The 14,296-nt window shown below is 35.6% G+C and overlaps 1 protein-coding gene across 1 annotated transcript; it reads right to left on the bottom strand.

Moving 5' to 3' along the window:
• Positions 1-3,726: 3,726 nt before the first annotated feature.
• On the bottom strand, positions 3,727-6,131 carry LOC112569592. The gene is made up of 3 exons (XM_025247415.1): positions 5,884-6,131; positions 4,881-5,264; positions 3,727-4,005 (listed from the first exon to the last, which is right to left on the bottom strand). Exons 1-3 carry the CDS (start codon positions 5,930-5,932, stop codon positions 4,001-4,003), a joined length of 438 nt encoding a protein of 145 aa, XP_025103200.1. The 5' UTR covers positions 5,933-6,131; the 3' UTR covers positions 3,727-4,000.
• Between the last annotated feature and the right edge of the window lie 8,165 nt (positions 6,132-14,296).

The raw sequence follows: 14,296 nt of genomic DNA, 5'->3' as shown, positions 1-14,296 counted from the left end.
TTGACAATTTTGTAGAATTCAACAAGTTACTTGTAATGTAATTTGCTCATAAAGTATTTTCCAAATGCCATTTTTTTGTTAATAAAGGATTTAATGCAAGTTATAAAGATGAGGAGAAGAGGAAACAAAATATTTTTATTCTCATACACACGTGCCCAAAACTGCTATGTTAGTCAACAAAATAGAAAAACTGCAGAAATACGTACGGATTGTTGCCATATATATATAATTTATTTACAATCACTGTTATTATCTACTTCTAGGAGAATGGCTACCACAATATGTCTGTAGCTATATAAATCAATTGATACATAATTCTGCCCGAAAATTTAGATTTCAGTGCATTGCATCTTAAACTGAAATAACTATGTGTTAGTCGTGAAGATTTTTTTTGAGATCACAAACAATGGCAAAAATTCTTAATATATTTTGGGATATAAACATTTCATTTATCATTATCATTCATGTATCTATATACATGTGTATATAACGTTTTACTTCTTTTCTATATCAAAATAGATTAAAGAAATATCAGATAGTTGATTTTATAGAAAAAATTTTGACAGAAAAACTTTAACATAATTTAAACCCTCTTACAGGTCTTTCACCTAAAGTTTTAAAAATGTAATATAACCAAGTAAAGGAAGAGTAAAAAAGACCATGAGAGTAATACAGCTGGTTTCTATCTCTTTAATTATGCTGCTCAAAAGCCCCAAGAAAAACCTAACATTACCAATCTGCTGACACACCCATGAAATCCAAGACCATACAAACTGTGTTATTAATTATGTTAAACCCAACCTTTTGCCATTATTGTGCAAATGTACCAAAGCATGTATGTTTTACTTGGTCAATGATCCCGAAATAAGGTAATGAGTAATAAGGCCAGACATGACTTGAAAAATAACAAGATTTACATATTATTTGTGTTGTTTTGATATTTTTAATTTTCCCAATATTTCGAACGTCAAAAAAATGTAATTACTAAGCGACCTTCCCTCAATCGACACGGAGGTGTGATGGTTATGGAGTATTTTTGGCATGATTTCCTCCAGATAGATGTTAAAAAGTACAGGGGACAAGGGTATCCCTGGCTCACACCAATCGTCGCTGAGAAGAGCTTATTTACTTTGTTTATGAAGAGTACTGAGCTTCAGAAGCCTGTGTTCAGCGCCTAGATGGTGCATACAAGGCCTTATTCCACACTAAATATCCGTAGAACATTCCATAGCCCCTAGTGCCATACTATATCATAGGCCTTCTTGAAGTCGATAAAGTTTTGGCAAAGATTCTTGAAATGCTGCTTGCGCTTTTCGATGAATGCCTGCAGGTTTGTTTAACAGTTTTCCGGCCAGCCCTTTATCCGGTTTGTTAGTCTGCTAAGAGCTCCTTCGAGGCCAGAGTTTGGCACTCCTGGATAACTTTAAGCATAAACTTACTTGGGTGATTAATCAGGCTTATCGTTTAATAGATGTGACATTGCCTTTCTTTGCCTATTTGAAGGCAGGGATAGTCTTGTGGCTCCTCTTTGGTTGCCTAGGTCTTCAGACTCAATGGGGTAAGTACCTTTGCAATTTCTTTCCTGGTACCTTTGTTACGTTGTAAAATCCCGGAGACTTACACCCTTCAATCTCATCGCTTAGGACTTCAAGGTCCTCTTGACTATCGTCCGTTCTATGGTTTACCTGGAGGATGTTGAGGTTTGCCAACAGCGGGAAGTTTTAAAACTCTCTGCAGTACTTCATCCATCGTTCTTAGTACATTAGCAATTCTACTAGGAAATGGTTTGAAAAAACAATTTGAAAACTAATTTGGTATTACTTATTTACTGTTTACTACCATAATATAAACCGTTGTTTGTTTTCTAGCAATGTGGCCAGAATGTCTTAAAAATATATTAGACTACCTCATATAATCTACTAAATCTTAACAATTTTTAGAGAATATATAATTTTGTCAGGAGTCAGATAACAGTATCAGCAAAATAAAACAGAATCATGAGCAAGGTGTAAACAAACCTCATAAATGAAGTTTAAAGCTCATTCTTTAACATTAACAATGAGGTAGATTACAAACCCCTTGTCTTAGACCCCTCGAAAACTTGAAATACTTCGTCATATCTTCACTTAGACATACACCAGAGTTGACGCCATTAATAAGAAAATATTGCACCATAGCAGAGTCATTCATGTTTTTATTATTTTTCAAGGTGCTTTCTAACAATTCTGAAACAGATTCAGAAACCCTTTTAAAATTGTTTACTAAAAAGCATAAACATAGAAGTCTCATTTGTGCAACGTGCACTGCAAGTAAAATCTACATCACATAGACAAAGCATTAACATATCCATCACTCATGTGTCTATTAGCTTTACGCTGACAAGAGATGTGAAGGACGAGTGCACAACAGACCTGGATTCTTCCTTGGGCAGGACTGTAAATGACTCACCTGCGTGACCCCAACTGACGTGTTACCTGTGCGCCTTGGAAAGGCAGGTTGCGTCTTTCTCTGATTTGTGTTTTTCACATGTCCCGGAAGCTGCTAGCTTGTGTGTGATGCCTCTGCTTACGTCACGTGATTTCACCTTTGGTGACCACAGAGTGCAGCGTGACATCCGGCGCGTGGGGACAACTCGGTCAATCCATCGAGAGCTATGTTGTCTCGCATGGCGTCACCCCGAGATAACTTGTCAGCGAAGGAAGTACATATGCCACTGCGTTTTATTCACTTCTTACGACCCTGCTTTATACTCCACTCAATGTTATTTTGTGTCTTTTGCCTCTTTCAAGTCTTTGTTAAAGATCATGCAAGTTCTTCTAAAATACAATTCTCAGGCATACATTTGACCATTTATCTTTTAAAGCTTAATTCGCAAAACTCAGTTCCGTGACACTAAATATTTGAGGTCCTTTGTCATTTCTTTCCTACCTTCATTCCCACAATCCTTCACCATTCGAAGTAATTACCTTTATTTGACTATGTATCGCAATAAAATCAATATTAGTATTACGTAAGCAGGAATATTTACATTTCACACTTAGAGATGATTGAGCCTGCCCTTGTGGTTCGTGTTTTGTTCTAAATAAACATTGTATTTATTTTTAATTGATGCTTTTTTGTTTTTAATATATCTGAGTGGAAGAAAGAGAGTTTTTATATTGTTTCTGTGTGTTTTTATGTGCAATGAACAACTGACAAGTGCATTGCTAGCGTTGGTCCATTTCTGACAACGGTGATAGTGATAACCTGCCAACTGAAGACTTTTTTAAAACTATTGAAGCTATTGGCACGTGAAGCCACTGATTGAATATGTTTATGTACAATTTTTTTGAGAAATCAAAAGATTTAGAAATAAAAACTAAGTAATTACTGGAAAAAGAAGTGGGGGTCATATGCAACTAATGAATCATTGGACTAAGGTTGGCCTAAGCTTGAGGAATGATTAGCGTTACATGGGCGTTAATGAGACGCCAGGATATAACCAGGTTTCTGAGGTCAAAATGGACGATACATTGGCGCTTATAACATGCCAAGATATCGATAGGATTCAGCAATCTTGTGCTAACAATGGATCAGTTGTCATTATAAATTTTGAGTGACTATTTAAACCAAATGACGACACCGAAGCCAATAAAATGCCCAAACAACACCAATGTTGTGCTAATGCTTGTGTGTCTTGGAAAACTGTTACATCTCGTGCTGTCACATAGCAGTACAACAAAATGATTTTTATTGCACATTTTATGATTGATTTATTCTCAATGCTGGAACATCTTCCTTCATGCAATGTTCAGAATTATTAAGTCAAACATATCAACATATGTGGCTAAACAATACAAACAAGATAGATGACTGTAAGGTCTCATGTCCTATTAAAATGAGCAACATTTCGTTTAATTAATGGTTCAAAATTTTCATAACTTCATGAAATGTCCATTATGAATGACACACCTTGTAGTCTTGTCGTGCACATCATGTACTCCAGCTGTTGATTAGAAGATCAGCCTGCAATCAAAATGCTAATATATTAGGACTCATGAGGCATGACTGCACTGTAATTAAGTGAAGTGCTGCATTAAATACATTCAACTATTCTTTTACACTTATTACAGTATGTTCATGTAAAAGACTCTGGAAATCTATCGAAACTTGAAGACAACATTTTTACATAAGTACTGGAAGAGGTCAAATCCAGACGACACACGAACAAAAATTAAGAGACGCTCCCAACAATTTCAGTTCCAAGACTGACCACATAGAGATAACTTTTCTCAGGATAATTAAAAAAAGATATTGCAAATTGCATGATTTATTAACGTCACACAAAAAATCAATCACGAAATAACTAAAAAATATTTGCCAGCAGACTGTAGGAATATTCATTTTGTCTGAATTTACCTGTAACCTGTTATCCGTCTACATTTATAAAAATATTTTATGGAATTAAACGTATCGTTCTGTCGAAATAAATCTTTGACAGCACTTATTAATGAATGTGTATCAGGTTTACATTTTTTCTGCTTTGTATATGTAGATAAAATTACTGCTAAATACACTTATATCCTCATCAATTTTCATTAATATTGCAAAGACAAAAGCAAGTTTTATCAATATATATATATGAATTTACCTCGCTCTTTTAATTTTTAGCAGCAATATGTAGCAGCGAACATTAACCGTTAGGGTATAGAAATACAAATGAATAAAAGTATGAACATAGTATACAAAGATATAGGTATGCACAAACAGTTATGCCATGTGAATAAAAAAAGGTGAATATGTGCCTGCGATCACACATACACACACACAGTGCTAAGGAGGTGATCTGTGACACTGTTTAACGTTCGCAAAGTATGTAAATAATCTAAATATAAACGTACCTTCTATAATTACTTTAATAACCTCACTATGAACCTTCACCGTTTCATCGTTTGGAGTACGAACAAACATCTGGCATTGGTATAGTTTAGCGTCGCTGCGCACAGTATCAACGTAATACACCTGCAAGGAGGTAGGGTTGATGACCTTAATCAGAAAAGGTCTGTTTTTGAAGCCAGGCTTAGATTTTTCATCCCAAACATAACCATCTGAATGAACTTCAGCTATTATTCTTGTTGTTTCATTGACAATTTCGATCATGTCAAGGTGTTCAAACCGTTCTCCAGCAATGAGATGGCTGTCACATTGAACATAATGGGGGTTCTTGCCCACCACTCCAACTGTCGATGTAATGGTCACGAAAGTAGCATTGACACACTGATCATCTGTAAAATAAAACCAAGTTAAAATAAATTATGAAAATATATTTAAAAAATTTGTAAACTTAGTAATGATGGACTAAGCTAACGACGCAAACCCCGAAAAAAAATTTCCAAACAATCAAGCCTGGGGAAATAATTATCACTTAAGTTTAAAGTTTTAAGCATCGACATATGTGTTCACTAGCTCTGCATTTTTCAAAATATTGAAACATTGTTAAATGAAATTTTAAGAGGCTTTGTAATAAAAAATATTGAATTCTGATTTTGTAGACATTGATGATCTAGCATATGAATTAGTTATTGATGCAAGCGTCTTCAAAATCATTTTGCTGATAATCCTATTGTATCAAAGACATTCTTAAAGTCAGTATGATATAATTTGATAATTGATTACAACGAAACATTAGTCGATCTCTGGATAGCGCCAAAAAACTATTTATGACTTTTTTTAGAATGGAGTCACTCTATTGTGTGCGACTTCTTGTTAACAACGATTTTTTCAGTTGAAGCTACGGCAGCAACAAAAGCCGATGATATTGTTGCTAGAATGATGTGGAATCAAACTAAGGAAGAAATGTATGTCTTATATATAAATACGGATTTTCACAAAACTGTACTTACCTGAAGAGAGTCAAAAGTGATACAAATAAGATCAGCATTCTCTTCTCCATATTAACAGCCTGCAAACAATCAACAGTAAGTATTAGTAGTATACAATGGCTGTCACTTAGATGTTGAAGTGAATGTGTAGGTCATAGGTCATCAAAGCTGATTCTTCAGTTTGTCTTAAGGTACGGAAATTGTCTCTACTCCACGTACTGCCTCAACGTGTTGACAGTTATACAAGTCGATTGGATTTGCAGGTTTATTCGGCTACGTCACTGTGTATGTAACGGTCTCTACTATCGATGACGTTGTAGTTTTACGTCATCTGATTAGTGCCAAACGCGTCACCGTTGCTTTGTATAGTTTCAAAATCACGAGTGGTGTCTGTATTAGAAAGAAAGTAAGAGATCAAAACGAAGAAAGAATTGTTGTTAGTATAAAATATTTTTATTTTTGTATTCCTTTTAGGCCTGTTGATCATTCGCTTATCATCAATAATAATAACTTATTAATAATGTAGGAATAAAACAGCAACAATGGACTGTCTCTTTATACGCTACAGGATGTGATTTACTTGAGCATTGTCATTTCAACTTGTCATATGGAACCCTCTAACACCGAGACGCTTTTCAAATTGCGAACTACTGACCTAACCTAGGATCCAAGTGCACAATATTCCGCTTTATGCCATTAACATCCACTAACGTGGAGCACTGTTAATGAGAGAATAAATTGTCTGAATTCACCAGCTGTTGAATTGATGCCTCATTCTTTAGAGGGTTGGAGAAATAACAACAAAATGGAGGGATGGGACAGGGGCTTCCCCCATGCAAAACTTTAGCCCACATGAAGTGTAGTCTCTAAATCTCTCTCTTTAGAGACCGAGAAGTGATCAAACAAGTATTTCTTATTTACATTGATGCAAGGGTTACTGAATACAGCAACAAACAAAATTTAAACTGCAAAAAATGAATGACTTCGTTGAATTATATGTAGATGCAGTATTAAGATTTTGAATCCGCGTGACCACCCGTGATAAATTCTGTTGCCGTGAAACTAAAGCAGAGTTCTGTGCAAAGAAAGAATGTTTCTCCTCGTTTGTCATGTCAGGCCAAGCCTGCTTATTGTCACTGTGCTGGTTCTTTTTTTCAATGAAACAAACGTATTTTCATTATCAAGCCAAGTTTTTTGCCGACTTTAACATCATTCACCCTCCATGTGCGCTAAAGGATTGTCTAAGCTCTCTGGTGGTAGTGGTGGTCTACCACTTTTTCTTTTCCTTTGTTACTCTTTCTACTTGAATCCTTTACTTTTTATCATCCTCTCACAACTTTTCGACAAGCTTCCCGTTGTAGTCAGACGATAATCAGTAATATTTTTTCGTTACTATAAATTAAATCTTTACTAGAGGAGCGCCAGTGGGATTTGTGCACACCAAGCTATGTGAACATTTCCTTTGTGAATGATAATAATAGAAGAAGCTTTGAATGTTGAAAGTGCTACAATCTCGCTGTCGCAAGTTGCGAAAAGCAAATATTTTTCTTAACATTTCGATAACGAGGGAAAGCCAGCAAGCTGGTAGCGTCTCTTTTTTTCTCCCAGTCAGTTACTTCATGACAGTCCTCCTTGTTAAGAACTTGAACAAACATCAGAAAACTAAAACCCATGCTGCCAGCATTCCACTGTGTCGACATTGGCATGCCTTAAAAATGAGAGAGCTACTAAGGGGACGTCACTGTCTTTCTCTTGTGCAATGAGGGCACTCAAGATGGTCTCCCTTTGCTCTCAGTGCTTCCACGGTGGAAGTTTTAACTCTCTGTCAGTGCGTTGTTGGTCATGCCGACATCGTCGATGTGTTGTTTAAAATTACTTTAATTCTCAGACTGAACGGAAATCCTTCACTTGAGCTCTCCCACAATTTGTTTGTAGTTGAAGTAAATCTTGTACGATCGTTATCAACCTTTCCCTGTAGTATTTTATCAGTTGATGAACCGGGCATAAATGATAGTGTGGTTGCAAGCGTGCCAGCGCATCAATTTTGGTTCGTTTATATGATATTCGTATTTTTTTTTACGTCTGTTAATATCATATGGAATCTTTTTTTAAATCAAGCATTCCACTTAAGGATAGGTTACAGGGGTACGTGGAATGTGGCCTTCCATGAATGAGACAGTTATGTGCCTTTAGCTCTTAGTAGAACTTTGCTACATAACATCTGTAAGAATAACAGTAGTTTAATACGATTCACCAGAAAGGAAGAGAATCCGTTATCGTTAAATTTAAACCATGTTCAGTGTGGATGTGACAAGTTAATTTGAAGTCTTTACCTTTCATCAATAAATAGATAATTCTTATGCGAGGAAAGTATGTCTGGTATAGCCAAGCCCTCGACGGAAAGTTGTCTATTGACATTATGTTTATCGTTTCTTTGATTCTTGTGGTTATCTCTTTCTCCTTCATCGCCGTGGGTTGTCTTTGTTGGTGTGTTAAACGTCGCGTGAAGATATTGTGATTTGCGCGTGTGTGCGTGCGCGTAAGCGTTGTGTATGTGTGTGAAAGATTATCAAAGTATGCCAATCGACTATTAATGTAGGAAGATAACGCGAATGCGTCTTACATATAAACGATCACATCATCTTGTAGCAACAACTTTCTCATGATAATAAAATCGTTAACATCTTTAAAATAAAATCTCTTTGCGCTTGTATGTTTGTGTGTGTGTGTGTGTGCGTGTGCGTGTGTGTGTGTGTGTGTGTGTGTGCAATCAGGGATGATAAAATTGAGTAGAAATTCAAACGGACACATTTGATTTGCAAGATGATGTTATCCATAAAATATCCTTAACATTGAGGGGAGAAAGTTTTTATTTCAGTTTAAAAACACATTTCAACATTACATTCATTGTCTATACTTTCAATTTTCATAAGTGCACGCGCACACATACACACACCCTTCCAAAGCAGCAAAAATGATCTGGGAGATGCTTTAATGTGGATAATACTGAAAGTACAACAAGCGAAAAGACATTTTTCGTGCGCTATTCATTTTATCGAAAATCCCGGCGAAGTGAAGTAACAAAATATTGAAGAAGAAATAATATATGATACAAGTTGTATTAAAAAGGCAAAATCCACTAAACACCAGATGTTCTTTATACAAAGATCGTCACATGAAACGTTTGTCCTATAACAAAATAACGGAGTCTTTCGATGAATACTAATTGTTATAATTATATATTTGTATCGAATGATAAATTCCCTTCAAAAATCTTTGTTTTCCAACTACCTACCGTGTGAAGTTTATAAGCCGATACTAGCTGAAGAAAAGCGAGACGATAAAAATTAATCATTTATTGGCCCTAATGATGCTTCTTTTATGAAATTTGCACTATAATCCAGTATTAGGGCTGCTGATGCTTTAAGTCCTGAGTTTTAAGACAAGATCTCCATGCAAACCTGATGAAGCATTATTAAACAAAAGCAGACTGTGAGTTCAGCAGAGCAATTGAGCAAAATAGTTTTTCGAAGAATACCATTTGTGTCAAGGCGTGTATACTGTAGTTTTTAGATATATATATATTGTCTGTCTTCTGTATGATGTCTGTCTTTCTTCTGTTATATTTAAAAATTTTCGATGCTTTACTAGTCTTTAACGGTATTTATAAAATATAGTTTTTAAAAAGATCTTGGCGTAGCTAACATGTAGGGATTTTTTTTTTTTTAAATATCGTTGAAATATATAAAAACGGGAACCGTAATTATACACATTCACGTGAATTCAGAAAACAGATTGAAGTAGCTTTGGGAAGCACGGAATAATGCTGAGCTTTCGTAACCCATGATTACAAATTTCTGTCTTAGCTCTTTCAAAGATTATATCCATTATATCCGACAGAACCTTTTTACCGTCAATAAATAAAAAAATCAAACACTTCCTTCTCGTAGCTGGCATGGTTCTGGCCCTATGCTATAATTTTTAAAAAAAACACATTGTGTGAGAAATTGAGCTGATAAACGCTTATATGAACTCATGAAACAGATACAGTGGGAAATACTCTTTCCGTGCAAATTGTTTTAGAATGTTCATAAGTGTGAAGAAACAACAAGTGATTCTAATTTACCGGATGCCAACGAAATCACAATTTCTCTCTCTTTGGTTATTTTATTGGCCTCATGGAAACATTAAACCAATAATAGTATTGGCATGACAGTCCCCCGGACATTAACGAGTTCTCTTTTGTTATAAACAAAGACAACTAAATCTGATTCTTGCAGTCCTGGTCTAAATTTAATTATTAAAAAATATGTTACAGTAAAAAAAAAGAAAAAAAATGATGGTACCTTTCTAGGGAGACCGCAGCCTCTACTCCCAGTGTCTCTGCACTTGCCATCTCCCTAGGAAGTAAAGGACTGGCCAGTGATGGTTAATTATATATTCTTTCTATCACCACCCCATTCTAGAAATTTTCTAACTACTTAAAAGAAAATTGTTTCACGTTCAACACTACCCCATCGTTCTCAGTACATTCAAGCTATCTACCTGTAACAAGAAAGCGAACCCGGTTCGATGTTTGTGTTGCGCAACAAACTTCCATCAGTTTACTCAGCTGTCGGGAATTGGAGTACCTGAGTCTAACAGAGAATTGTGGAATCAGTGAAAGAAAGAAAAGAGAGGAGAAAAGTGGGGTCACTATCATGTCTCTCACCGATGAGCTTAAAAAAAAAGAAAAAAAAAAAAGGTTTGCGGGACAGTCTTTTTTAACATTGTAGTTTTTTTGTGGATATACCATTTTCATTTTCATCAATGAAGTTCCCAGTCATGGTCGGAGATTTAAATGAAATTTTTTTAAAGTATCACATTTTATTAGAAGACTGGAAGACGGTGATAACATGCTATTTGTCACTGACACAGAAATATGTAACACTAGAACTTACATTGCAGTCAAAAGTTTCTTACTGATCTGCTCATATTTTGATGTCAGCATAACATAAACTCAGGGAGGAAATTTTGGTAAACTGCATGCTGACATGGTGATGTAAAAGTTCCTGTGAAGGCGGACGGAAACAGGGATTAAAACTATGTACATATGCTCATAGTATGCTTGTTATGCTCGTATTATGTTTGTATGTGTGGCTGGGCTTGTGAGCAAAAGATAAATTTGTTTACCACTTTTATATTGTTTACCTCCAATAGTGTGGGTAATTCTGACCAATATAGTTCCTGCGCACACACACACCTAATTTAGTCACATTGTAAATTTTTTTTCTTTTTAGTTCTTTTGTATACACCTTGGATTAGTTAGATTTACTTATTTTGTTATTATTAATAATAATGTTTTTGTTATAAAATTTATTTATACTGTATTAGAAAGTCATTTGATTTTGCTAAATATCTTGAAGGGCTTAGATATTGTTTTTCTGCTTTGAATTCAACAGTAAGTTTAGATGATATGTTGTAGTTTTTCCCAAATGTAGGGCGAGACAATGTGGTATAACACTGCACTGCAACAAATATCACATCTCTTCCATAAAATAAACCTGCTACATTCTGAGAGGCCCTGATACGCAATACAGTAAACGTAGTTACTAGATGAATTAATTTCTGGCTAAAACAAGATAAGATTATTTAATAGTTTCTTGAGTACATATTCATGTATTATGGGTAGTTAAAAAAACAATTCACGAGGCACTTATTTTTTTTACATCTTTATTTCTTAACAGCCGGCTAAGGGTCTATGTCAAAGAGGTTGACTATCTTTATATGACATATTGAAAGGTGTTGTGGTATGGTTTTATTACTGGAGTGTTTATTCACTTTCTGCAGGGAATAATTTAATCAGACTGCTCACTATGCGGAGCAAAAAAAACTTTTCTTAGCTTTTCTTCTTACCTTTTCTCTGAAGTATGTGATCCGAAAAATTTCTCCTACCAGAGGCTTGATGATAATGAATAATGATGATGATGATATGATGATGATAATAATAATAATAATAATAATAATAATAATAATAATAATAATAATAATAATAATAATAATAATAATAATAATTCTTTATCAAAGCAGAGCTCATTGCATGTCTTATTAGACTATTATTAACAAAAATGGCGTTGATAATTCTCATAACTACGATATCAAAATGCGAAAGACATATACTCCCTCAACATTCCCTGCCCCCAACTATTAAAAAAGCAAAAAGAAGTCACAATGATTATCTACAAGCAAGCGAAAACGTATTTCTTAATCAGCATACATTTGGACAGGTTAACAAATGTACCTGCATATCATTATCATACTTTACAAATTAATGTTATACCAATGAATTGACAGAAAAGTTTATTTGGCAGTGCCTGCTCAGCAATTTCGTAATATAAACAAACAGTTGGCCAGAAGAACTATAAAATTAATACATATATAACTGAGTAGCCCTATAACGTGGATGTAGACAGTTACTACATTCGATACATTCCGCCGCTTAAGGTAAACCAAAACAGTCGCCATTCTAGTGTTACAGTCTTAAAAATACTTATGAATTTTTTTTGTACAATTATAGTTTAATTTTTGTATTTACCTTCGTTATTTTATGACTCCGTGATTAGCCTTAATCTCCTGTGATGTAACTGTAAATCCATCCTTTCGTGAAATAGATTGTTGTTGTTGCTGCTGCTGCTGCTGCTGCTGCTGTTACACTTGGTAATCATGATTTTCTAAAACGTATAAAGTACTCGATTAAAATTTCACACATTCTCTTTCTTGACACTAATACCTGTTATTAGATTAATATATTCCCGAGGTACGTCAGGTAAGACAATATGACATTTTCCATATTTCGTTCATCACTGATTAGTTCAGGTCGCTGCTTTTAATATGTCCTTAACGGCAGTTTTTCTTCAAATAATTTACTACCTGAAATATTGTCTTATATAGAATTTTATATGCAGTGGCATAGGGAGCATAGTGGTGGGGAGCAAGTGGCAGCCACCCCTTCCAAAAACGATACTGAGGAGGCAAGAATGGGAATGTTGTTCACTGTTAGAATGGAGGTTGTCCCCACAAATCCGAGCATCTTCCTACCCCACTGATATGTATATTTATATATTCATACGAGTATACAATTATGTGTTCGTAGATTTTTAAATATTTTAACACTTCACACAGAACTAAGTAAAGCTAATAACAATGTTCATTTTACTTGAAGCTTTCTGACAACTGCTTTCAGCTTCCTAATTCTGATATCAAAAATGCCATATTCAATGAAAATAACTGTCAGCAATGATATCTTTAACTTTTGTCATTTGCTGCGAAGGTAAGGAGTAATTTCTTTAGAATTTGTTCTTCTGTTAAACGGTTCCACTTCTCTAGTAGCAAATTAAATGTGTACAGAAAAGGGTTCAAAGCTGAGTTGAGAGGCAGAACAAAAATGATCATAGCAACACTCGCCTCACTAGGAATCGGAAATCCCAAAGCAGCCATGATGCTGACCATTCCGACTGGAAACCAGCACAGGAAGTCAGACACCACCACCGTGGCCAGGCGGCGAGCGATGATGATATCTTTTGATTTCTTCGTTGTGTTTCTACTCATGGAATTTACTCGCACTGACCAATATATGCAGACCTGCCCAAGCGCAATAAGTATAAAAAGGAACATATTAAAGATGATCATAATTCCGAATGAATAGCTACGACCTCGAAAGCTTTTTCTTGTTATGGGGAGCGGGATACAGATAGCATTTTGTCCATAAAACTCCCAGTCAGAGAAAGATGGCAACAGAGGAACAGCAGCCAGTGTAAAGCCCACAGCCCAGGCCAGTCCACACGCCCACGAGGCTGACCAGCGCTCAAAGCGGAATTTACTGAACGGAAAGCGGAGAACGATAAAACGGTCGATGGTGATGAGACAGATGATCAAAGTCGACACCTCGCTGGACATGAAGGACAGGAAGCCGGCCACTTTGCAGGTCGTGCTGTCTCTCCATTGGAGATCGTGCCATAAATATATTGACCGGTAGGTCTCGTCTGCTACCCCAGTATGGCAAGATACACCCCCATGAGGAAGTCAGCTATACTCAGGTTAGTAACAAAAAAATTGAAACCTGAAGCAGAAGCGTTCGTCTGAAGAAACTGTCGAAGCAAAAAGCTCCCAGCATTCCCGGTAATTGACAAAACACAGAAGAGCCACAGGAACACGCGGTACACGTCTGATCTCAAAAGATCATCACACGACGAAATTTCATCGACAGGAGCGAAACAGGAGTCAGTATCAAACGAGTCTGGAAGGTTCTGCTTACAACAGAGCTTATAATTATAAGAATAAACTCTGCGAAGATATTTTACGGTTTTTCAGAACTTCTCGAGGAAATATTTCTAATGGATTATTTCTCAAGTCCAGTTCCTTTAGTTGTGGCAAATAAAGAAAACCATTATTGGTTA

Source organism: Pomacea canaliculata, linkage group LG7, assembly GCF_003073045.1.
Source record: "Pomacea canaliculata isolate SZHN2017 linkage group LG7, ASM307304v1, whole genome shotgun sequence".
NCBI classification, from domain to species: domain Eukaryota; kingdom Metazoa; phylum Mollusca; class Gastropoda; order Architaenioglossa; family Ampullariidae; genus Pomacea; species Pomacea canaliculata.
Note: the sequence above shows the minus strand (reverse complement) of the source record. Positions and strands in the feature narration are given on the sequence as shown.

Bases quoted from the DNA above. Each gene is read 5' to 3' on its own strand.
- LOC112569592 (XM_025247415.1), bottom strand. From the start codon at position 5,932: ATGGAGAAGAGAATGCTGATCTTATTTGTATCACTTTTGACTCTCTTC. The intron at 5,265-5,883 runs GGTAAGTACAGT...TTTATTTTACAG, and splicing joins ATCACTTTTGACTCTCTTCA to ATGATCAGTGTGTCAATGCT.